This window comes from Strix uralensis, chromosome 13 (genome assembly GCF_047716275.1).
Source record: "Strix uralensis isolate ZFMK-TIS-50842 chromosome 13, bStrUra1, whole genome shotgun sequence".
NCBI classification, from domain to species: domain Eukaryota; kingdom Metazoa; phylum Chordata; class Aves; order Strigiformes; family Strigidae; genus Strix; species Strix uralensis.
The window spans coordinates 21,424,144-21,449,583 of record NC_133984.1 but is presented as its reverse complement, the minus strand read 5'-3'; the positions used below and the strand labels follow the sequence as shown (position 1 = coordinate 21,449,583).

The following is a 25,440-nucleotide window of genomic DNA, read 5'->3' as shown; positions in this document are numbered from 1 at the left end:
GTTTCTTTCTAAAGGCAGGACCTTGGAAAATAGCTTAGAAAACTGGCACTGCTTGACATTATGGTTCAAGTGATGATATCCTGGTTTAGAAGCTGGAATGTGATTTTCCTCTTAGTGATTTTATCTGTTTGGCAGATATTCCCCTGTCTGAAATGCAGCCGCCATACTTAATTGGAAATCATGAAATTACCAGTATCTGTGGCTCCTTAGAAAAACAAAGTCAGTGCCCAGAATGCCTTATTTTAATGGAATGTGCTTGTTACTGCTCTAGCACTGCCATTGTCGCTGCAGTTAAGTGCTGCAGCCTTAAGCATCAGAAGTCATAATCATACAAGAGTATAATCCTCATTGCAAATTGGGTTAAAGTCAGTTGAACCCATTTCGGTGAAAGTGGAGTCTGACCTGTGTGAATACAGTGAGAGTAGAAATTTTTGCCCACTGGAAGCTGTAAGTTTTTAATTTATACCATCTCTGAATTCAGTGCTCTGTTTTTCAAAGTCCTGCAGACTGCCACTATCTCATTGTCACCAGTATAAGCATAGGTTCAGAGAAGCTAACATTTTAGTTTGCTTTTCATTTCTATTAAGTTTGCTTTGAACTTTTAAGATCCACATCAAAGTTAATTTCTGGACACGTTAAATGTTGATCCTAAAATTCTTGACCATATCACTTCAATACAAAATATAAATTAGCTTCTTTTTGTTTTGAGCTACCATTTCAGGAAGTAGGCAAGCACATGAATGTTTCCAAGTTTGCTAGTTCTACTTTAAAAAATATAACAGAAATGACTCTTCAAAACATCACGTTAAATCAATTTTAGCTAGCCAAGTTATAGGTCTTAGGCATAATGTGGCTAGATTGTGCAGCCATATAAACCAGAGACGGGCACTATTAGAAGTTCTCAATTTAACTATTAAAAAAAAGTATCCTCATGAGAAACGTATATAAAAAAGTGTGATAGAAAAGGCGGAACTTATCAGAACAATTTATCCCTTTGACATTCAAATTTAAAGTGTCATGTTTACTCTTAGGGCATGATTTACTTCACAAGGGACTGACTGACAGCACAGTATAATATTAGGAACTAATAATGCCCTAAGAGGAAGTGCGGTAAGGGCTTTAATGACTTTAACATCCTACAGAACTAACACTTCCAGCAAAGTAGTGCCTGGCTGTAAGATGAGGTTGTAAATAACACCTTAATTTCAAATGATCAGACTCTGCTTGGAAGGAAAGCTGATTACAATCATGGTGGACTGTAAAGCCTAGAGAAAAACTGAGTGAGAAAACACTGTGACGTTAAGGAAGCAGCTTAGTTATTGTGAGCCAATAAGAATCCCAGCACTAGCATGCTCAGTGTTACAAGCCAGATTCTTTGCTGGTTTAAAGTTGTTGTACTTCCATTGATTTCAATAGATTTGGACGAATTTCCATCAGGTGAAGATCTGCTTCCTGCGTCTTTATCAAATCCTGTTTGTCACAGTCGAAATAAAACCAGTGACTATCAATAAAAGGTTACTGTATTTCCAAGCAGTGAGATCAAAAAAAGGAAGGCAGTGGTGCTGAGTTTAATGCATAGTTGCATTCATGGTGCGGTCTAAATTGTATGTCATAGATGTCTCATGCACACGTCCATGGCCAAGCCTGGAAGAGGCGAGGACCACCGCGGGTATAAATCTGTGCAGTGTCTCCATAACGGGCGTGTGTAGATTTACAGCAGCTGAGGACAAGCTCTTGTCTGAACGGTGAAAGGGTCCCTTAGTGGTGCTCTGTCTCCACAGTTAATGTTTTTTTACACTAATGTCACTGGTGCTGCCTTAACAATCCCATGATCCCTTCCCTGTACCATCTCCTTCCCTGTTTGTGTAATGCCAGTGCCCTTCATCCAGCAAGCCAAGATATATCTTACCTTCTTCATCTTATTTAACTAATGCTGACATTTTGTGTGTTCTTCTTTGTAGGACTCCCAACATCTGACCTCAGGATACAATGTACAAAGTAGGTCTTTATCATCCTAGTCCTAACAGTCAGGGTTGGGTTGGGTTTTTTTCCTGCTTAACATCATTAAAACAAAGGCTAAAAAATTAATTTCTATGGTGCTAAAGCAGATCAGTTCCATTTTTTATTACATGTTATGCATTGTGGCATGTTGTGAAACCAAGTATAATTAGATGGGCTGACAGCTTTGGGTGCATTTTAATTCTACAGTAATCTTTTGACATTTGAAAATGTGTTTCCTTTGTTTGCAGAGTGGAGTGATCCAGCAGGGAAAGTTGCAACTAAGTCAGTGCCACAAAAGTCGTAAGTATTATTATTTCCAGCTTTAAATCTCATTTTAAATTTATCGTAAAAAATGAGCTTATTTCTCCAAAGGTAACTAAAGTCTAGCTCTGCTCATAATCTTGTCCTGGTGTTCAGGTGTTCTCAGTAGTCCTTAAAAATTAGCCATAAACCAGTTTTATGTTTTCAGTGCTTATTACTGTTTCTTCTTTTTAAGCATTAGCTAACAGAGGTATGTGTGAAAGATGAGTTTATTAAGCAGAAATAATGCTGATTTTAGTTGTACAGCTTGCCAAAATTAAATCACTTTTATGCTTCTCTCATCAGATACTAAGCCTCTTACAATAGAAAATGCAACCCAATGAACAAATGATGCAGGAATTTTAACATTCATGCAGCGAGAGAGGGCAAAGCACTTCATATGGAATGATCCTACTAGCTGGTGTTGAAAAGCTGGTCTTGAGTTTCATATACTTTGAAATAGCTGAAAATCACAGATGATCTATAAATATGATAGTTTAAAATTATGGAAGAGCTAATTCTCCGTTGTGCTAAACCATTTTTCTTTGGTGCTTCTCTGGTGTAAGGCTGCAATAATGTAGCAGAGAGTTGAGACTGAACTGTTTTTTTTTTACTTTTATCCCAGGATCTCAAAGTAGTTTACATGCAGGAATTAAATAATAACTTTGAAAAGTATGTGGTTGTTTTTATACTTATATACGTGTGGGTCTGATTTCAGTTCAGAGCTGCTATTTTTTTTAGCGTTCAAATGTTTTAAACTACGGAATGCAGAACTGCACGAGCTTAACTGATGTTTGTGTAAATACAATGTGTTCACTTAAAATGACTTCAAAATTATTCTAGTGGTTCCCCTTAATCTACTAAGGACACAATTTTAAGTAAATCCCTGTAGGGGAAGAAAAATCAATACAGAGATACCTACATAGGTTTTTAAAATGAATTTAAATATATTGATTCTTAGTGCAAGTTCGTGTACAGGAAAGGACTTGCTGGAGTTGAGTGATTTGTCTGTGACCATGTAAGAGATGTGGGACTAGACTAGATGTGGGTGCAGAATCCACCGATGTGCTCACCAGGCTCTGAAGGTCCAGATCTTTACTCATGAACCCAAGCCATGGAAGTACTCATTCAAGTAAACTTTGTTGAATAAAGCTTTACAAAATTATGGTTAAATGACTAATTCAGTTTTAAAATAAAATGTTTTTTTCTTCAGATTGAATGAGAATTGGATAGGAATGCTAATGATAAATAGATTAATTTGCATGAATAGCATTTATTTATGAAACAGTAACAAATTAGTTGTTGCTTTTTGCTGTTTGGTTTCCAGTAATGGTTTGGGTTTTTTAAGGAATCTAGCCAACTATACCCACTATTCTTGGTAACAGAATGGGTGCATTCATGTTTCAGAACGTCTAAGTGATCCAAACCTAACATCAAGCACATTCTGTAGTAAAAAAAAAAAAAAGTAAAAAAATATTATTACATCTTAAAATGATTTTTCTCCTAAAGCAAGTGTATTTGGATTCCACTGTGAAAAATATTTTAGTGAGTATACCGTAAAATACAATATTTCAATAGTTTGTAACCAACAGTAATAGACTTGTCAATCATGGTTTATAGTTATAAGCTGAATTTCAAAAGAACAGTGCTTCAGAGCTCAGTGGTATATAGTGCATTTAATGGGACCAAAGCTCTCTATAGGAAGCCTGATATAAAACCCGAAGACACTGAGTACATTTTATGAACCAGTTGCTCTCTGTTCTGCTGCTTGATCTAAAGTTCCAGTACTATCAATCAGATTTCTGCTGCAATGAACTGCCTTCTTATGGTAGGTGATAGATTTTACACATGAGAGATCAGAGCTGCAATAAAGCTACTTTTATTTTTAGCTTCCAAATGAAGATCAGCTAACCCATTACTATCACTTTTTCTCTTTTACTGCAGAAAAATTGTTAAGGCAGCTTCTAAGAATTTCCATAGGGCTTTGGGAGGTTAGAAGGCAGTCCACTGTGAGACTTGGTATTACGAGGCCAATTTGTTTCTTTAGATCTGCGTGTGCAGTTACCACCACTTTCACTGGGAATTACAGTACTTAAGGACATAATGAAATTAAAGCAGAGAGTGGGGCAGAATGACGTAATGGTATCAAGTAGAGCTGGATAGCGCGGTCCAAATAAACCCTGATAGATTGACAGCTCCTGCAGTCACTGTGTATTTTAATAATATAGTATTTATCAGATTGCAGTTGTATTAAGAAGTATTTAATCTTTCTAACATTGGTCAGTTTCGGAGATATTGGTGTGTATGAGTGGAATTACTGTCCAGTTTATCCCCAGTAACATTTGTTGCTACACTGTCAACCACACAGCATGATCTTACTGACTTCAAAACTGTTTTCCCCAACAATTCCTTATATATTTTGTCAATAGGATCTGTTACTTGTATTTGAGTTTGGGGTTGTTCATCTGTATGCTTTGTTAGAGACCTTTTAACCTGAACATGCTTCTAGGTATTCCCCAACTTTTTTAAGTTTACATGCAGTTCAAGTGAAACTTCAGTTATATTTTCCATTTACATTGGTTCGAGTAGAATCTTATAGATTCCATTGGCTTTATCAGAAATCCATAGGAATTGGTAGTAATGTGCTTGCATTCACCATATCACTGAGTTATACCATGACTGGTTGAGCGATGCGTGCAGAACAAAGGTACTTTGCAAGAGAAGCTTTCAGGTGTGTGCTTCTAGGTGGGGGAATGGAGGCAACATACTGCAAGGTAGATAACTGACCAGTGTCTTGCTTCTGTAGTGGGATGCAAGATGCATGACTTCTTGTCTAAGTAAAGCTTTCTGAAATGCAAATGTCATCCTTTTTATACTATTTCCATGTACTTTATTGCATCCACATGCTGGAGAAACCCAATTCCCAATGCTTTGCAGCAAGTGAAATAGAAGGAAATAGTAGTTGGGATCGTGTCTAAACTCTGCACCTATGTTGTACATGAGTACGTGTACATGTAACTAACCACAGATCCTAATTTCTACTCAAAAATCTTCAAAATGAAATTTTGAACACTGAAGTGTGTGCGTGTGTGTATGTTGTGGTGAATTTCTGTAGCTGAAATCAGGCTATGTAAAACTGCGGCACTTGGCTTCCTTTTTTTTAAATTTCAGATTCACTGTAAATCTCCACTGGGTATTGTGCAGTCAGTTTTCAGCCAGTCTACTCTGATTAGTTTATTATGAAGCATAGTAAGCAGGAACAGATAAGGTGTAGCCAATTGCACTGAGAAGGATTTTCTGTCAACTTCCATGAATTTGAGGGTACGAACTCGGCTCGCGACTTAGGTTTCTGTTATATAATTACCATTGCAAGTATGTCATCCTCAAACATCCAGTCCTTTTGTTCTGTTTTGGTTGTTAGCATTTGGCCTCTGTCCAATTGGAAACTACCCAGAACATTTTTAATCAAGCACATCCTGTGTTTCAAAATCATACTGCAGAGTAGTCTTGGGTAGTTTCCATAAAAGCCTAGCTAAAAAGAAGAATGTAATCATAATGGTATTCTTCCCCTGTCATAAAATTACTTCCTATACTTACTGTATTAATACAGTATTAAAAGGCCCTTCTCATGGGCTCAGTGAACTACCGGAAACCATTAAAAACTTAGAGCAGCAAATTTTTATGGATCAGACAAAACCAACTTATTTTATCTTTATAGAGTTTTTGTTATCCATCATACTTAATGATACACAACCTGTGTGGGGGCTAGAGAACAGCTAAATACAGTGGGCTCAAAAGTAAAACAAGCAGCTGAAACTCTATGTGATATTTCAGCAAAGATTTTTCAAAGGAGACTCACCACTGGTTTCAGTTGGGCCAGGATTTCTCTTCACAGCTCTAAAAAAATATCAGTACTTTTCTAATCCCGAAGATTATCATAATACTTGATGGAAGGCTGTTTGAAAATGGAAATGTGCTTCTTGACATCTAACTACTTTTCATAAGTATCTAATGGCTTTTTGGAAGTTCTCCACTGTGTCAGGGACAGCCACCTGGGAGCATGGAAAACAAAATTTGGCAGCATGTTCAAGCTATGAATTAAAGGTAATTCATGGTTTGAAATGAATCAGCATGAGGTCCTTATGAAGAGTAATCAGACATCAAGAGGATTTTACACCGAGGATTGTATATTGGATAATGCGACAACAAGTAATGTTGTTATTCAGAACATTCAAATCAAGAAGCACTGATGAATTCTTAACCTTGAAAGGAGTCAGTTTTAAAAGACTGGGATTCATTCAATGTTGATGCATCGTTTCCAGTTCAATCACATGAAGCAAAAATGTAAAATTGATCTCCAACTGGAATAGGAAGAATATTTCTATTTATGTATCCAGCTCTATATCTGAGTTCCAGTCACAATCCAGCCCAGTTGTAATACAGTGAAGAAGCTGAAATTTTAGTATTTCTAATTACAGTTTTTAATCGATCATGTTAAAGCATAAGAGCGTCAATTGATCCCAGTGTTGATAGCCTGCTTTCTTTTATAGCATACATTCATTTTTACTTAGCGAGTGTGCAAAGCTTTAATCATTAGACTAAGTACTGCCTGTTTGTTAGAAGTAGGAAGTTCCAAAGATATTCCCTCTGGGTAAACTGGGAAAGTCATGAATACAAGGGACTTGCACTGCCGTGTACAAATTATGATAAGTGAAACAACAGTGGCATGTAATTGGAACTCCATTAATCTTCAGAGAGCTCCAGTGCACCATATTAAAGGGACAAATAGCAAATGAAAATAGAAGAGTCTGTTTTGATAAGATGTCATTCATCTTTCATATTTACTGTTTTGTTTTGTTAGTTAGAAATTTGCTTTGCATCCTTTTGCCTCAAGTTCTTGGGTTTGGAGCAATGATAATCAAGATTGTATCGTTTTGTTCCTCACTGCCACAGGCTTTTCCTTTTGAGCAAAGTACCAAGTAATTGGGAATAAGACATACAAGAATTTCCGATGGACAGTTGCCTATAGAAGAAAACCTGCAAAATATTTCAGCTGCTGCGAAATACGTTAAAATCCAGTGTCATAATTAAAAGTCCTGTATCCTTGAAGATAAGCCCATTATTCAAAATAATTTCTAAATTAGACTTTTAATTTGTTTTCATTATTCAGCTGGCTCACATACAGTTTAACCTCCCTGTCAAAATAAAGTTATTTCCTAATACATTCTTTTCCATGATCTCTTTTGCCTGACATGTTTATAAATCAGTTTAAAAGATTGTGGGAACAGAGCTAAATTAATTCTCCTATATTTTGCTGATCAATGTTTAATAATTTTTCTTGACTATCAGAGACTTACATAATTACTGCCTTTAAGAATGCCTGAAACAAGCTAACCAACTGCATTCTTGCCAGCATTACTGATTGCAACTCAAGTGAGCACTGAACCATTTGAATTTCCTCTGATAGTGTATAACCCCCCATTAAAAATTCAACATTTATTTGCCCTAACTAACAAGCAGCAGTTGAACTACTTTGTTCTCAAGTAGGATGCACTGCTGCGTCCCTGCCAAATTTATGCAACCACGGAACTGTGACCATTGAAATGTCAGTATTAATAGAGACAGGTAAACGACACACATTAACATGTTTGGATTCAGGCTGTATTTCCCTGTCTGCTACGTATCAGTTCCCATTTTGGAAACTGGTTAGAGTGCAAATCTGCTACGGGTTTCCCTGTATTTAAAGAGTTCTTCCACAGGCAGCAGCAGCGTATGTTGTGCCTTCATGGCTTAAGGCCAGTCTCAAACTGACCTCCCAATTTACATTTCTGTGGGATGGAACCACTTCCGAACTTCAGTGCAACTTCAAACATTCATTTTGAAAAACAAATGTACTCGGTAAATCTGAAAATGTAAATCGGGATAGAGCAGAGGAAGCCACCACACTCAGTACCTCTCCCATCCATTTGTTTTGTGAGCTGCACGCTTGCTGATAAAATGCATACAAACTAACTTCTTGCTTGGCTTTCTGGCCGCCATAATCTGGACCTCACCCTCCTCCCTTTTGTCTTAACTCTGATCTGTCACTGAATTTCAGGTTCAGAGCCATTTCCCTCTCTGGCTTTTTCTTCCCGATACTCTTTGCTCTAGTCCCTTTCATTCTTACTGTCATATCTTACGGGCTTTGTAGACTTCAGTAGCTTGAGACAAACTGAGAAAATTGTCACCCAGATTCATCTGCACCATGCTGCAAAATAGTCATAATCGGAAATGGGTGATAAGCTTGAAAGAAGAATGGATTTTGCCAGGAAGCTTGGCATTCATAATGCCAGAGTGGGCTTGAAACTCCCAATTTGTGTCCTAAATATCCTAGGTAAGACTAACAGCCACATGTCCTAATATCACAACTTAATCCTTTGCATCTTTCCTCTGAATCCCTCTGACAACCTCAATAATCCACCACATTTTTCTCAGCTTTACACTCTCCATCCAGAGGAACTTATATTGCTACCATTATCCTTTGGGCTGAGGGCTCAGCAGGGCTCCAAAGCCTATCAATTTTCTGGCCAGAGGGCTTATTTTTTATGAAGTGAAGTTCTCACAACACCCCATGGGGCTAGGCCACGCTCACTGCATTATCCTCTGTCTTGGATAGCCCTTGGAGCCACAGATTCAGAATAGCTTCACCTTACAAACAGACCCTCCCAAACAGTGAAAAAGGAAAATATTCCCCACTGCTGGGCTAATTACTGTTCTAAATTCCTGGAGGAAGAGCTGCTTCCCTCACTTGTGTCCACGCATCTCGGAAAAATGCATTTTGAGACTTCCCTAATGCTGTAACCGCAGCTTCCCGAAAAAATGATGTAGCCCTGGAGGAGGAGGGAGATGTCTATAGCCTTACTCCAGTAGGTGCAAACCAATTGTTTAATTAAAATCCATGTTACAGAAAACACAGGAGGGGGCCTAGAAAATTGGCAAATAAAAAGTTATTTCCTAATTTCCACAGGAGCTTTTTATCCTTCAGGATAATGATAGTAAACAAAATCTGAAGGTAGTTTAGCTTTCAGGAAATTGTCCCTTACTGGAAAGTCTTGTTTAGTCAAAATGCTTCACAAAAAGATTTTCATAGGTTCTGAAAGTAAGTTGTAGACTCATCTACCTCATATTGATAAGACAGACTTAATGCAGCTGTCAGGCGCATCTGAGTCTGCAAGAGCAGTTAAGTACCTCCAGTAATGAGGGGATTGCTTTCACAGATTTACCTGTTAGACTCTACTGAAGTATTTGCTTTCTGGGTATCCCTGGTAAGTTACATGCACATAACTGTTTCAAGGACATATATGTGCTTTTCTGCAGGGAGAGAGGAATGCGAATCAGTGCTGCCCATATTTGATTTAGCATGAATTTCAATAGTTCCAGACAAATTTGAAAGCCTATACAAATCATATAACTTCAAGTCTGGCTGTGTGCTAGACTGGAATTTTTTGTTAGGTCAGACCTTTATCTCAGCTTCTTTTTGTGGCTCTTTATGGGGAGATTGAAGAGGAACTGAAACTGGTGACCTGTCTTGACCTTTAGTACTGGATTAAAATTCCAACTTGCTGCCATGGCAACGGGGCCTTGAAAATTAGATCCTGACAGAAGCAGGGAGAAACTTAAAACTGCAAATGCTGCACTGAACTGAAGAAAGGTTGCTTACAATTGTCAGTGACAGGCTCTTAATTGAAATAATCTGCCTTTGCCTGTACTTAAAAAAATAAGGAAGAAAGACATGAAAAAAAAAAAAAACAAAAAAACCAGAAAACTGTATCTTGAGAGTTTTTTAGGCAAAAATCCATTGCAATTCAAAGTAAAGCACATGCTGCAGAATCCAGCAGAGACTCTGATATTAGAGGTGGCAGCAGACAAACCTGCATGGTGAGGAGGGAGCCAGCCAGACATGCACTCACAAGGGTCTAAACCACCCATACCAGGCTGGTAGCAGGAGCCAGACAGTGGCCAGTGTTAAATCACAGGTTAACTTTCTATTTTTTTCTCCTTTAACCTGACACCAGGGATGAAAACAGACATCACAGTGTTACGTCTGACTCCCAGGATCCATGCAATTATCTGTTCTGTAGATGTAAAGGGATAAACGTAAGCTAGATAGTGCTATTTCAGATCAAGTGTGATAAAAGTTACTCATTTTCCAATCTAATCAATGCAACAGTCAGAGGGAGATAATAGTGCAAGTCCATCACTGCTTGAGGAGGCTAAGTTGGTTTTTTCCCCATGGAGAGCAGAATGCAGTTGTAACCTGAAGGGAGGAGGTGCTAAGGTCACATAAAGGTTTTCCTGCTCTTTTCCACTTTATCCAGGAATCCCCCTCATCCCAAAATCCAATAACCTTGAAGATGTGGTTGCAACACCATCTCAGGTTAACCTGTGTCTTTCCCCAAACACTCAAGGGTCTTGAGGATGCTCTGAGGGCCTTGCTCTTCTGCCCAAGGTGAGGAAGGACCAGAATAATGCCCCCATCACACAGGGGGATGCTGCCTCCTAGCAGCCACTAGCCCCTCTCTCTAAAGTCTCTGTACGGATTGCTGTCTTCTTCGCCAAAAAAAAAAAAAAAAAATCATAAAAATGTATAGATTTTACATATCAGATAAAGGAGGTTTCTTAGTGGACAAATAAATACCGTTGAATTGGATTAGATGCTCTGTACAGTTAGATAACTGCTGCAGAATCAGATTAGACTGTAGGTACTATACATAGCTAGATGAAAGTTTAACAACTGTAGGTAGAGGGCATTAAATTTTTGGAAGAGATTGTCAAAGCTTAGCGTCCAAACTTACTGCAAAATCCTAAGACCATGTTTAGGGTCAGAGTTCTAGTAGAAGGTGTGCACAGAAAAATGCTTTAGTTTTCTTTAGAGTGTACTACCAAAGTATTGGATTTGTTATGTATTGGTGTATTGTATAATTATAGGATCAGAGGAAATATTACAGATGTTCACAAACACAAAATTTTGAGTAACGTGTTTTGCATCATTCACTGCATGGTTTAGAGATGATGTTTATCACTAATACTGTCCATTATCAAGGGCAGGTAAGCATTAAGCAAGTGCAGGTTGAGCTGAAATAATGCGTTGTACTGTCTTAACAAAACACTGGTTTCTGGAGTAGACTGTTGACTTGATACACAGCAGAAAGTGGGTGAGTAGATGAGCAGTTTTCTAACAAAGGAAAGCAAAATCCACTTAACATTCTCGGGCTCTGAGTTATGTGCTTCAGTAATGTCAGACAGTTAAGAATAAAGGCCATTATTTGAAATTTCAAGTGTCAAATTAATTCCTAGAGTAAGTTAGTTATTTCAGAGGAGTTGCTGTCAGAGATTAATTTGGCCCATCCTTTTGTACACTTGCCACTGTTACCATTTCTTGCAAAGCACCACTAATTCTGCCTTAATTACTGTCAGACTGGACTATGGAGCCCTGGAGTATCTGGCAATAAACTTGTGTTTTGCTGGGAGGGAAGGTAAAGGAACATTTAAATAGGTTTTTAAAATAAGCATGAAATCTCTGAAGATGTACTGTTGTAGTGCATGCTGTATATCAAAATATATAAGCATCTAGTTGTAACAATGGCTTTGTAAACACATTACTGAGCAAACTATGAAAAGTAATCCACCAAGGGGCTGTTTCCCTAACTCATAAGCACGAAGTTAAGAGACCAGTGCCATAAAGTAGATATGTGCTGTTAAAAAATACTTCCTTTTATGTGAGATTATTTTGTATTAAGCCCAGTAGATGAGTCCTTTTTTATTTTTAGATGCATATCTTTTAATGCTTGGAAATATTTGTGTTTAAGGCAGAAGTCAGCTGTCCTCAGAAAATCCCTGAATAAATCATTAATATGTGAACATGGGGCAAACAGTGCTTAAGGGTGGCATGAAAGTGCCCACACGCACCTCATGTGGGCAGAGTGCAGCAGTGTCATGCAGCCCTACTGCAGCTACCTGCTAGCTTTTTGTGGAATTACAATATTGCGATGTATAATGAGAAAAGCCATCAGCACTGTCATTCCTTTTAGCAGCCTGCAGGCATGGCCTGAGGGGCGGTTGGAGCCCACCTCTGGGGGCACGAAGAGCCTCCTCGCTCCCAAGCCCTGCGGTGCCTTGGTGAGCTTCCAGCTGCTCCAGGGCAGCCACACAGCAGCAGGGCTGTAGGCTGCTTACCCAGGAGGAGCACAATGTCTTATTTTGGAGGCCACAGTTTCCAACTAATCTTGGCACAGCTGTCAGTCACATGCACGTATCACTTGCCTCCATGTCCCCACCCCAAACCAGTTCAGAGCAGCCTGCTGAAAAATAGAAAAGGCATGAGGTAAACCATGCTACGGTACAAATAGTTCTGATCTCTTGTTGGCATCTTGCCTCATGCCTGGCTGGGGAGCCTTCCCACCATACAGCATTTGTGGATAGTGTCAAGAAGGAGAGATCACAACCAGAGGACAATCTGAATTCTGGGTTGATAAGCCTTTCTGCATTTACCCATCATGTCTTCTTTCAAAGCAAACAGCAGTGTTCCTGGTGACTACAGGGGGGGTTTGCTCAGACAGTGTGCAGCTCACTCTCAGAGGGATTTTATTCAGGAAATTACAAAACTTGAGTAAGAAAAGGTGTTAAGTGAATTATATACAAACTGGATATGGGATTAATCTGCCATAGCCAGAAACCAGTAAAAGCTTGTGTATTGCCAATTGCTGACATTTCTTGCAGTTTTATAAATTTTGCAGCTATGCAAACACTGAGCTAAAAATCCAGTATCACCTTCCTTCTCCAAAATACAGAACTTTCTATGCTATTTTGCTTTAGCCAAAGTGTTACATATTATTCTTATTATTATTAACTGAGTTTTGTGAATTAAAAAAACTACACAAGGATTGATATTGGTCGGATCCTTAGTACACAGCTCAGACTGATTAACGTCAGTGGAAGAGCATTCATTGATTTTGTTTGCTTTGACTCAACCAGTAGAAGAAGCACCTATTTAGGGGACTGGAGAAAATGTAGATAGTTGAAATCTCAGACATGACTGGTCATGGTGCTGTCCTTAGAAGTAATGGGAGTTTGCGACTTTTCAGAAGAGCAATATACCTGGTTATGAAGATTTTGCAGGACTCGTTTATTAAAATAACAATATGGTGTTCAACATTGTTGTTTTTAAAGACTGAACGCTTTAATAAACAGCTGTTGTTCATCTGTTGTAAGTTTTTTAAAAGCCCATTCTGATAGGTAAAATTACTTCACGTGTAGTCAACAGAACACGCACCATGCATGGTATTAAAAAAAGAATAAAGCAAACACAATGAATCTGTTAAATCATAATGGCTCCCAATCGTGACAAATTTGCAGATTAAAGCTCATTGAATACACATTTAAATGATAAATGATAATGGCTTGGAAAGAGCCATTATGATCTATTTCATCAATAATCCACATTTTTTGCCTTGTAACTACACCAAGGATGAACATAATGGATACTGCCTGATGAAAAAAATATTTTGTTTATGAAAGAGAATCAGAGAAAAGAAATTCTCAGATTAACAAATTTAAGTGGTTGTTACTGTTTGTTTATATTGTTTATACATAACAGATTTTTCCCATTATTAATATTAATCATTTACAGCTCCAGAGCTTGTACTCAGAAAAAAGCATCTTTAGTCTTAGTATTCATCAAACTGCAGTTGATTTCACTGAGTTTTGGAAAGTATAAGTAAGCAGAATGAAGCAGGGATGCAGAATTAAACACTGAAGGTTTTCAACTGCAGATTGTTCAGCACTTATGAGCACCCAGCCCCACAAAGTTTGTGAGGAGCGTTCAGTAGGTTTATCACAAACCTGTCATGTTTCCCATGCAGACACACGTGCACATTTTCTTAATTTACCATGCACTGGGATTTGCTGTGCCTGCCCAGGACAGCCTTCAGGGTACTCCAGCAGTTCCCAAGTGCATTCAGTTCAGTCCAGATGGTGCTGATGTGTTTTGGCGCTCACGGGCATGCACCTGTAGAAGACCTGGTGGGATTTTGTGGACAAAATCCTCAAATTGTGCTGAAACAAAATTTCCTGTTGAAGAAAGAGGAGGGGTGAGGGTAGACCCAAGTGTGCTGTGTTGCCAGCTCTTGGTTGTAATCTCATGTGCACATGCACGTGAGCTTGTGCCTCATTGGGTTAGGACTTCAGTGGCGAGTGCCTTTAGGACTGAGTTCCTGAAGGCCATTCATAAAGCAGCAGCAAAACTCTGTTTGGTATGAGGGATGACAAAGTGCATCTTTGTGGGATATTCTGACTGGAAATTAGCAGTTAACTTAAAGCTGAGATTTTTGAACTTGAGTACGTACTTTCATACGTGATGCCCAAAACCTAAATCTGCTACAAGTATGAACTGTGGTGGATTCATTTGCTTACTGTGTTGCTGGATAAATTGCATGAGATAACAGTGGAGCAGGATCTCAGTATGCTTAGTCATAAAAGTCATCTCAGTGATGTTACCAGAGTCATTAATCTGAAAGATGTGAAGGTCCTTTTTGAGAACCATGTTTATCAAGTACTTCTGGACATTTTCTGGTAACATACCATTGCAGATTAGCACCATGGAACCATTTAACAATAAAAAAAAGACTGTTGGAATGTCATCTGAGAAAAAAAGAGCAAGATCCAGTTCTAGGGCCTAGATAACCCTCTTAAAAACATCCACGATTTAGGTAGTTCTCTTAAAAAACAAAATTAGTTGTTATTTCACTCTTTGATGTTGCATAGCACACAACTCCCACCCTTCACCTTAGATATTTTCAGTGGGAGCAAAGCACTTCAAGTGGCTGTTGTCTCAGGCAGTTGGTATCTGTAGCAATTCAGCGTTAATAGCATCCCGTACTGCTGCAATGTTTTGAATTATAGAAGAGAGAGTGGAGAGCTTTTTAACTTTGAACACATGCTTTATGTAAATACTCAAGTAAAGCATAAGCTTGCCATGAATTTTTGTAGCTCTTCTCCTCCTGAAGGCCGTATGCCAAGATATCCCTACTGCCTGTGGCTGAGCCTCTGAGGCTGGGGTGATATTCTGAAGTGCCCGCGAGGACGAGAGCCGTGGAGACAGCTGTGGTGTCACCCTGCATTAGAGCTCCCCAAGCCCGTCATGTCCTCGCAGCCCACGACAGCCCCGGGCAGCCGCAGTAGTGCTCGTCTGAGTGGGGCGAAGCGCTGCGCTGCCTCTGCACTGGCACCAGTTTGCTCAGCGTGAGGTGAAAATCCCCTTACACCACACCATGATGCACTGGAGACGCAGCCTTGGTTCTTCGGAGGCGTGAAGATGACCACGCATGGGAGAGGCTGATTTCTCCTCCTTCCCTGGCCATCACGTGATGGGCCCTGTGTTTTGATAACCTGGTCACTCTGTGTGTGGCCTGCTCCGGCCTCCCAAATCCCTGCAGTCACATGAGGTGCTGTTATGGCCAGGCTAATGACTTTAAAACTTCTCATTAAATATTCCTCTTGGCAAAGTTTGGTGCATAGATGCTCTTGGCGGGGGGGGGGGGGGGGGGGCGCGGGGTCAGTCCTGAGTGCTAAAAAACCAGCTTTATTTTTAGGCTTTTTTCCATAATAAGATTTTCTCAAATGACTTGCTGTAATAAATGGGTCTTTTTAAATTTGAAAAGTTCAGTTCTAAGTTCAGGGGTAGCCCTCGGGCACTGTGGTGGAAGATCCTTATACATATTACAGAGTGATTATTGACAGAGTTTAACTTTATTGACCCTGCTCTCCTAATTCCTAACAAATTTTCTAAATGTGCTCTTTAAAATCCCTACAGAGCACTGCTGACTTTGGGTAATTCCAGATCTGCGTCTGAGATTACTGCTTTATTACCTTCCTTCTTTCCATCCCCTTCCCCAGACTGACTGGTCCTCTGACATTTCTTTTTTAATATATTCTAAGCAGAATAGGTATGTTTGTCCTTCCTATAGCTTTCCGCTCAGCATTTATCCAGCACATCTGATCTGTTCTGTTGATTCAGGCACTTTCCACTCCTGCTCTAACCCATTTTAGCAATGTACTTGTCTATGCTAACTAAAATTTAAAAAAAGGTTTTTTCAGCAATTTGATAGCTTTGCCAATGGGTTCAGTGGAAACAGGTGACATGTTTATTCCTATATTGACAACTGAGAATGTTCTGAAAGTCTGTAAACTTTCTACCTGTCCCACTTCCCTGAGCAGACTTGCGGCTCTCCTCATCCCAGCACCAGCTATGATACAGAGTTTCTTGCTGGAGGGTTGACTTGACTCGTTTTCCCCCGCTGTCAAGCTTGCACAATTGAGGGATAAAAATCCTACCTGAATCAGAAAAGAAAAACTGAGTATTTAATTCCTGCATAGGATTCTGGGGTTTATAACTTACAGCTACGCATCGTATAAATTAAGTGCAGTTTGGGCTTAAGTGCTTTTTTATTAGACACTGCTGAGATTGTTAATAGCAGGTATGTTCTTCGGATTTTAGAGAAAGTTACTTGCTCTGAAGTGATTAAAAATCAAACGATATGTCTATCTTTAGGTAGGAAATCATTCTGAAATTAGGACAATGTGTTCTTCCTTACCTAATGTTTCCACCTTCCTTGGAAATAACTATATTGCATTAATACTCAATCTGCCTAGCAATTCACTGAAGCATTTTCTTAATCTCACTTTTTTTCTATGATGGCAAATTAGGGGCTTCTTTTAAGGGTTAACCTTAATTTGTACCAAGTTTTAGAGTTCTCTCATATGTGAGTTAATAGAAAAATATTGTCTGTAAAATATTGCCTAAATTTTTAATATTTGTCATAAATTTTCACAGAATGTTTCACCTGAAAATTGAGAGGAAAATAAGGTACTTTGGGTGCCTTCATGCTTCCTTTCCATCTTTTTCAGAAAAAAAAGAAGAAACCTTAGGTTAATTACACAAAATCTCCCTAATCCTTTCTAAGCAGGATATGTAGTTGGAGCCACAGAAGTGTCCAGAGGAACTTCTCTGGGTGGTGGTCTTATTTCAGGTTGAATGTGGCAGTGCAGGAGGTGTGGCTGTTGCCTGTATAATCCTCACGTGCGTCGTCAGGAGTCAGATGTTTAGAGAAGAAAGCAGGGGAAAGTGGGAGGGAAAACTGAGGAAAATCAGTTTAGCTCAGCTCAGTCAGCACCAGCTATCTTCCTGTTTCTGTTGCAACTTTCTCTGTGGGGCTAAGGAATTGCCTTAGACAATGTTTAGGTGGTTGGTTGGTAACAGTTATTGTGCAAAACTTAACTGTCACTCTGTGACCCACTCCGTGCATGGCCTGATAACCTTACTCATGCTCCTCATGAGTTGGCTTGGCCAGGTGTGCAGTTTGTGTGTGTGACGCTTTAAGTCAAGACAGATGCTGATCATGTTGCTTACGGTACCAAAGAGAGATGTTTAAATGGTACAGGGATGAGAATGGAATACAGTAGATGAAGAAAAACACAGATGTTGGAAGAGGATGAGGATGAATTTGTTGTTAAGGCACTGTATTGGTGCTCAGGATAATTTGATTTTAATTCCAGCTGTAACAGGGACTTCCTGTGTGACCTTTTGGAAATTATGTCTCAGTTCTCAGTCTGTAAATAGAAACAGTGTTTCTTCCCATTCCTTGTCTTTTCAGTTTAGACAGTACAGTTGCTAGAGCAAGAACTCTTTTATACTGTATGTCTTTGTGCTGACCTAGCACAAGGAATCATGTTCCCTCTGTTTGCATCCACATGTGCATGATATGACACAAACGTGTGGTTAGAGGTAGGGAGGAGAAAAAGGTAAAGTTGCAGAGAGGATATACGTGTCACTGTTTAAGAACTTACGGAATTTAATACGGGATGTTTGGCATAAACCTAATAAAAACATTGCCTATTATAGACGGAGACCTTTATAATTTCTGCGAACCTCTGTACTATAAGAGGCTTCTGACTTTACGTAAGCTGGTTTTTAGCATGCATTTGGGATGAGTGCATTACCCATGAGTAGTGAACTCACAAGCGAGTTATGCGGGTAATCCCAAACGAGTGCCAATAAAACTTTTTTAACTCATAGCATCATTATGGAATTTGTTTATGCCACATATTTTACAGGGGGGAAAAAAACCTATTTTGGTCATATATTAGGGAGTTTATAATTTTTTTTTACTGGTGCTGTTTTTCTCATCCCTCTGCCTCTACAGACGGGCCAAGTGAATACCAGCAATCCTAGAAGGAAGGGAAAATTAGAACAAACACACGTTTGAAATCTCTGAAAATGAAACAAGGGCCAGATTCTAATCTCCCTACTCATTTCAAACACCACCTTACTCCCTGAAGAGCCCCATAGATTTCTTTGGGACCATTTGTCAAGGGAAGTTCTATTTGACATGTGCAGCAATACCAGAATTGGCTCAATCTAAACTAGGTTTTTCCATTTAACCCCTCCAAAGCTTGCTGTCTTCAGTGGTTAGAAACACATATTTATGGTTTTTTATCACATCAAAAAGAAGAATTCTCACGCTGCTTAGAGGGCTTGTTTCAGCCCCTTTTTAACAGACTTGGGTGATGCGAAGCAGAATCCCATCACTTATAAAGGTGAGACAGAGAAAAGCCGTCCTAAACGGGTGGCTGGCAGGCTGAGCATGCTGCTTCCCACCCCATTCAACAGGTCATATTTGGGCAGCAGAGATCGAAGAATTTGGACCTTCCACTTTTGCTAGCTAGAATCAGCCGCTTTACAAACCCCACCTCATGTCACTGATAGAACAGACGTAAACCTGTTGCACTGATATAATACCCTTCTCCCCATCACTTCGGCGTATTTGCTACCATGTCCTGTATTCAGTTCCATTCCTCTTGGGAGCAGTTATTTCACCTTAGAGACTTGAATCCTGTATCTTTCTTAGTGTAAACACAGTGCATTGTAAGAGAGAGTTTTTATATCTCTTTCTTTTGTTTTTCTGCTGCTGTGTTAATTTTATTGTCAAGATCATAGATCCTGAACTAGTAGGCATAAGTCAATGGAAGAACTCGACTTGACTTTATTGAGAGCAGGATCAGGCCATAAATGTCCTGGGTTTGTTCTTTTGTCTCACATAAAATAGCTCCACCAATAAAATGCCCTGTCTGATGATGGCTAATCAAGGATTGCTTCTTAAAGCTCCACACGTAACCTAGCTATCTCCACATTAACCTCCTCCTTTCATTTCCTTGGTTATGTTGAGTAGGAAACAGTTATTGAACTGCAGTTATGTTCATAGAAACCATTTGATTAATTGACTATGTTTGAACTCTTGTGACCTGAGGCTGAAATATAGCTCAGACAAAAGTGACAGAAGCCCAGTGATGGGATGGGGCTATAAAAAAGCGCTAGTAAACTGTCCGTGGGCAGCCCACATTCATGTTCATGTTTATCCTTGTTGAACTTGCTAAAAGTAAAGACAGATGTCCAGTTTATCTCATGGAGTCAATAGCAATAATATGTACGGATGCTGCTCACTGCGAGCTGAGCCTACTCCTGCTGTCACTATGTCTTTATGCATCTACAGGGAGAAAACCTGGAAGGCAGGGGGAAAAAAAAAAAAAAAAAAAAAAGTATTGCCAGAAATCCCTGTAGGCTATCTGAGAAAGAGCGGATGTGTAAAGCATTTCTTTCTGCATAAACATTTAGAAATCAAGCTCTCATAAGTCAGGGATCCACCAAATGTGGTGTGAAGAGGCAGATGAAGCCTGCCTTCTGGCATGCCAGCATTTGCTGATTGATTTGGAATGCAGAAGGGCCCTTTTTATTTTTATTTTAAAATTTGAACCACATCTTAATACAAATCAGGTGAAAAATAAATTGAAAAATAGCAAGCCTGAGATTACAGATGTGCCAGCTTCATATTGTTCAGTTTAGCTGAGGTCATAGTCAAACCCATCAAGTTCACATCGTTTAGTGTACGGCCACTGAGGTAATATTCAAACAAAAGAAAAGCAGTCAGAATACTGATATGCTCCTACTTTGCCAGCTGGCCTTATTCAGCTGTACAAAGCACACACTGGCTTCAGCTATGTAAGGAACTCTAAATCAGTAAGGAATACAGGTTTTTAAAAGGATATTCTGTTCCAAACAGCCCATTCGTGCTCCAGCTCTCTGCCTTTAGATCAGTCATAAAAAGGAAATACCTCTCCTAATCTGCAGTTTCATATTCTGAAATATAAAATGTAAGAGCTATGCTAATGATGATACAGTTAATTTAGACAGAGGAATTTTTCAACGGGGGACATTTGTATTCTGCTCAGTGGTTTAGAAAAAGCTTGAACTTCCTAGAAAGCCTACAAGTAGAATTACTGGCATCCATTCCTCCTCCATACTGGTGATGTACCATGCTGGTTCCCTGCACACAGGTATAGATTTATGTAGATTAATTTGGTATAGTACAGTGAATTGCCACTATGATAGATATTTTAGAATTACTTCCTAGCACAGCCTAATGGCTGGAATCAAATAAAACATAAAAGTAGATTTATATAGATTGCTGTATAAATCAGATAAAGCTTTATGTTACCTAGCATTGGTAATGGAAGCTTTTCCTGCAAATAATATAGAAGTTGTTCATGTAATATTTTCATTATTTCAGTGAGACTAAAGCAACAAAAAAGAAGAAAAGAAATAAACAAGTCTATCGGGCTTAGCTACCATTAAACATCATTAACTACAATTTTGCCTGACAAGTTCTCTCATCTGTTGATGGGTGAAATGGTAGAAAAGTAGACTGAACAATTGCATAAACCCAAATGAAATATGCTCTTGTATTCTAAGTGTGCACAGTTCAGTCAGTTAAAATAGAGCAATTTATTATGCTTTAGCAGCGTGAGCTTAATCTGGTTTTAAATAGATCTCTTTTTTTTTAACTTCTTGCTGAGATTTAACTGGTTTGAGAAGACACATGACGTAGTGCTACACAGTCTCTTGCTCGCTCTCTCACCAGATTACTTTGAAATAACTTTAATAGAGTACCGATGATGAAAATAACTCTCAGGAAATGCGGATGAGCCTTTAAAAAACAGTGAATATATTTGTTTTGTTTGAAATGAATGGATAAAGGCTTAATGAAAGAGACAGGAATACAGATTGGAGAGAAAGGAGGTGGGTGTAGCAGGCAGAGCGGTCAGCAGCACCCTCCTGGGGATCTGGGCACTCACACAGGCGATGGTGCATGCCACAGGGCATCCCCTTTTCATAAGCTTCTCAAGCATTTTGGGGACAGCCTATCAAATTTCTTACTGGTCAGTTTTTAATATCGAACTGCTACTGTGAACAGTCTGAAACACTTCACCATATTGGCCACCTGTTGTCAAAATGAGTCGGGAATGTTTATCAAAATACTCTCACATAATCTAAGCAAAGCTCTCACCTGTCTGCATTCAAAGTGCGCTGTGCTGTTCCTCGAGGTGGGGAATATATGACCTTTACCTAGTGGGATATTTTGACTGTAGACAATTTGTTCAATATTATGCTGTAGTTCTCCACTTATTCATTAGATTCCTCAGCCTTAGTGGTTTTTCACGGGTAATTCTGTAATTACACCAGCTGTGATAAATACTTTCTTGAAGAAATTTAGCTCAGTCCCTTTGCGTGTGGAAGGAAATAAGAGTCTAACTTAGTGTTTGCACATTGATTGCTACAAGCAGCCATGCCAGATGCATGGGTAATTGCTTGTGCATTTGTATTAGATCCCACAGAAATGGAAGAGGGAAGTTTTTTCAGGAACGTGTGTGTGTGTTCCTGTGCAAGAAATTCAGTACCCAAGTGACACCAAATTCTTCTAACTGGGAAGGGGACTCTGGCTGGCACAGCCTGCACTAACAATAAGATGATGGACCCTTTCACCTTCAGGTTACGAGTGCAAATTCAAGGCAGATTTCTAGTGAACAAAAGTCATTGCACTCTCAGAGCTATTCAGTGGCCTGTGTGAAATGAATTGAAGGCCTCACAGAGTCTAATGGACATGTGTCCAAATGCAGAAGCTGTAATCCTGCTTGGCACTCTGGTTGATAGTGGCAGCGTGTAGGCCAAGGACTGAAGGGATACACAGACTGAATTTACTCTGCTTGTCCAGAGCTGGGTTAAAGACCAGTAGAGTAGATTATAGGATGTGTGCGTTACTGCTGCACATGGTATGAATGTTTTCTGGATTGAGAAGGGACTGCAAACTTCCAAAAGCACTTATGGAGTCTTAAGTCTCCTAAAAAGCCCTAAGCTAACTTTTTTTTTCATTTAGAGAAAAAATTGCTAGCAGTGTTTGTTGATCTGGCTGAAGCTTTGAGGTGTCTTAGCTAAAAAAGTAGGGAAAAAAATGTTTTAATTAAAACTCAGAGAATACCAGGAAAATCAGTAGAGAGACCGTATGTACTGTTCTTTCTTATGAATGACTCTTTAAACAGAATCAGATTCTCTGGTCTTTAAAATGTATTTTCCTAGAAGAAATTTGCTGTTTCCTAATAAAAAGGAAAAAGAATAGCCCTAAAAAAAAAAAAAGAATACGCCCCCAGCTGACTGCCTGAAGCAGCTGTATGACCATGAGTATGTATTGTGATCAGAGACCATATATTGCTAAAACTCCTTGATGGAATGAGTTTTAATTTGGTTTACAGAAAGCTTTAGGGGATATGGCTCTCTACAAATTAGACCACAGGAGCTATAAAATGAAGGATGTCCTCCCTAATTAGAAACAGTGGAGCAGTCTGGTGTTCTTCCTAGTTAGAGCCTCGTGGGTGCTCTCTCACAAGTGAACTCTGGGCAATAGATGCTTCTCTAGTAACTGTTATCTGTCTTTTTACTCGAGTTTATCTGTCGTCCAATTTTCTGTCTCCAGTTCTGAACACGCCTTTCCACATAGCTGTGGTAAACTCATAACTGAAGTTTTGAATGGCTGCTGAAAAACAGAAAGTCATAGGTTGCTCAGTGATTAGCCACCACTACCAGACCAGAGTAGCTTATTTATTTTAAATACTAGGAAATGGTTCTCAAACTCAGGTGGACATGACAGTCATTTCAGGGGGTTCCTTTTGCAGCATGTGGCTGTACCAACTCTGGTTTCTCCTTCCTCTTCTGTTGAAGTTAATGAGAGCTCTGAGAAAGGAATATAGATGGGCTGAAATAAATTATGTTTTATGGTAATCAAATTCAATTTTCTAGACACATTTTTTTAACAAGAAAGCATTCATCAAACTGGGATCCAGGATTTTGGACAAGAAAATAATACAGTTATCTAACTATGGCTAGAAAAAAAATGGTGCCTGCAGATCTAATAGTGGGATGTCTACAGCTTGTCATTTGTGCCAAATGATAAAACCAAATTTAAGCATAACTGCAGGAGAGCATTAGGCATAAATGCACAACTGTAAAAAATGAGCTACAAATGTATTTCCAAACTGCATGTGACTGGAAAGCTGAGTATGGAGCTGAGCTGGGAAGTACTCTGAGGCTGTGCTTAGGCAGCTGTGGTTTGACTTTTTTAATTGTCGGTAAGGGAGGACTCTTAATTCATCAACATCTTTTCATGTAGACTTACATGGAGTAGGACCAAGGACTGGTCCAATGAAAGCTTTAATTTACTTGTGACATATTGTTTCCACTAGGAGTTGTTGTAGATCAATCTGAGAACAATTACTAGGTGAATAAAAGAGAGGAAAAAGAAGTCAAGCATTGCTCTGGATGTAAGTAAAAAATGGAAATTTAAAATCAGTCAAAATATTTATTTTCCTGCCCAGCACAAGGTATTACTGACAGGAAAGGGCTATATTTTTAAGTGTGATTGCTGTTTAGATTTTACCAGAATATATAACTGAACATGTCTCATGACCGTCTTATTTTTGTGTAGTATTTCATCCTCTGGCTTTGTGGGGGAACTTTATGCCAAGAGAACTCACTGGAGACTGAGTGACAGATCAGGCTGTTGTCCCACATTCCCTTTCTACTAAATCACAGTTTTCTTTAGATGGAAGGTGGCTATTGTGAAGCTGTCAAACTGAGGAAAGTTAAATGGGCTGAAGTGAAGGCTCGTGTTAACAATAGCAGCTATCTCTGTCAAATGAAAGCTCAGCAGACAGTTACAAGGCAATTCGGCACTGATGGGTGGTCGATTAAAAACAACAAAAGGCAAGATGAATGAAAGGGGAAAATCCCTATTACTTTGTGGTAGGAGCAAGGGGAAAACCAAAAATAAAATAAAAAGCCCACCTCACCCAACCCCGTAGCAATTGGAACAGACTTGTAGTTAGCATGACCTTCATCATCTCAGATATGGCACAATAAAACTGACAAGATTATTTTCTCTTCAAGCAGTGCTGAGGTATTTTTATTGGCAAAAATCTGGAAAAGTAAAATAAATGCAGAGTTCAAGGCAATTGAAGAATTCTTGAATCTGATAACAGCTGGAACGTAGTGCCACCAGGAAAAATAGCTAGGTTTTGTGCTAAAAAAATTATGACTTGATCATTTTTTTACAGTGTCATGTCTGAGATTTTGAAGGTTACCCTATAGACAACCAGAAGAGGATTAGAGAGAAATTATCTTTGAGCTCAAGGGAGCACCAATTTAAATTGGATTTGAGATATAACTTTTGCATTACCTTAGGAGATGAAAGGTAGCGTTGTGCCCTGATAGCTACCCAACTACCCAACTTTATGTATCAACTGGATTAGTCTGTAGATTAACAGCTCATGCACCAATTGCAAGGTATATCATGCAGTTTCCTCTTCGTGGGACTCATCCTGCTTCAATTGAACTAACATCAAAACTCAGCAGATGTGGGGAGGGCTTTGCAGCTTGCATGTCAGGCATAAGGTAAATGTACACACTTGTTCCTCAGAAGGTAATTGTCACTAAGACTTAGACTTGCTACAGCAGGTGTGTAAAGTAAGATGAGAAAGTACAAAAGTAATAGTATATGAAAAAAGGTACTTTATGTCCTTGTAACAATCCTGATAGAAGATTAAGTTTTGAAACCCTAGTGAAATTTGATGGGAGGCGAGCACTTAGACCCACTTAGATCCTATGATAATTCCCATTCCTTTTCTCACAATTTAAATGCAAGGAGGCATTCCGTGAAATTC

The 25,440-nt window shown here is 39.1% G+C and overlaps 1 protein-coding gene across 3 annotated transcripts in view; it reads left to right on the top strand.

Annotated features, from left to right (window-relative positions):
• Nucleotides 1-25,440, top strand: part of AFF2 (ALF transcription elongation factor 2) — a 350,342-nt gene that overhangs the window by 210,144 nt on the left and 114,758 nt on the right. For all 3 annotated transcript variants that reach the window (XM_074882237.1, XM_074882236.1, XM_074882235.1), the window contains 2 exons: nucleotides 1,962-1,998; nucleotides 2,250-2,301. In XM_074882237.1, the coding sequence (XP_074738338.1) occupies nucleotides 1,962-1,998; nucleotides 2,250-2,301 (89 nt within the window). The remainder of the gene's footprint in view (nucleotides 1-1,961; nucleotides 1,999-2,249; nucleotides 2,302-25,440) is intronic.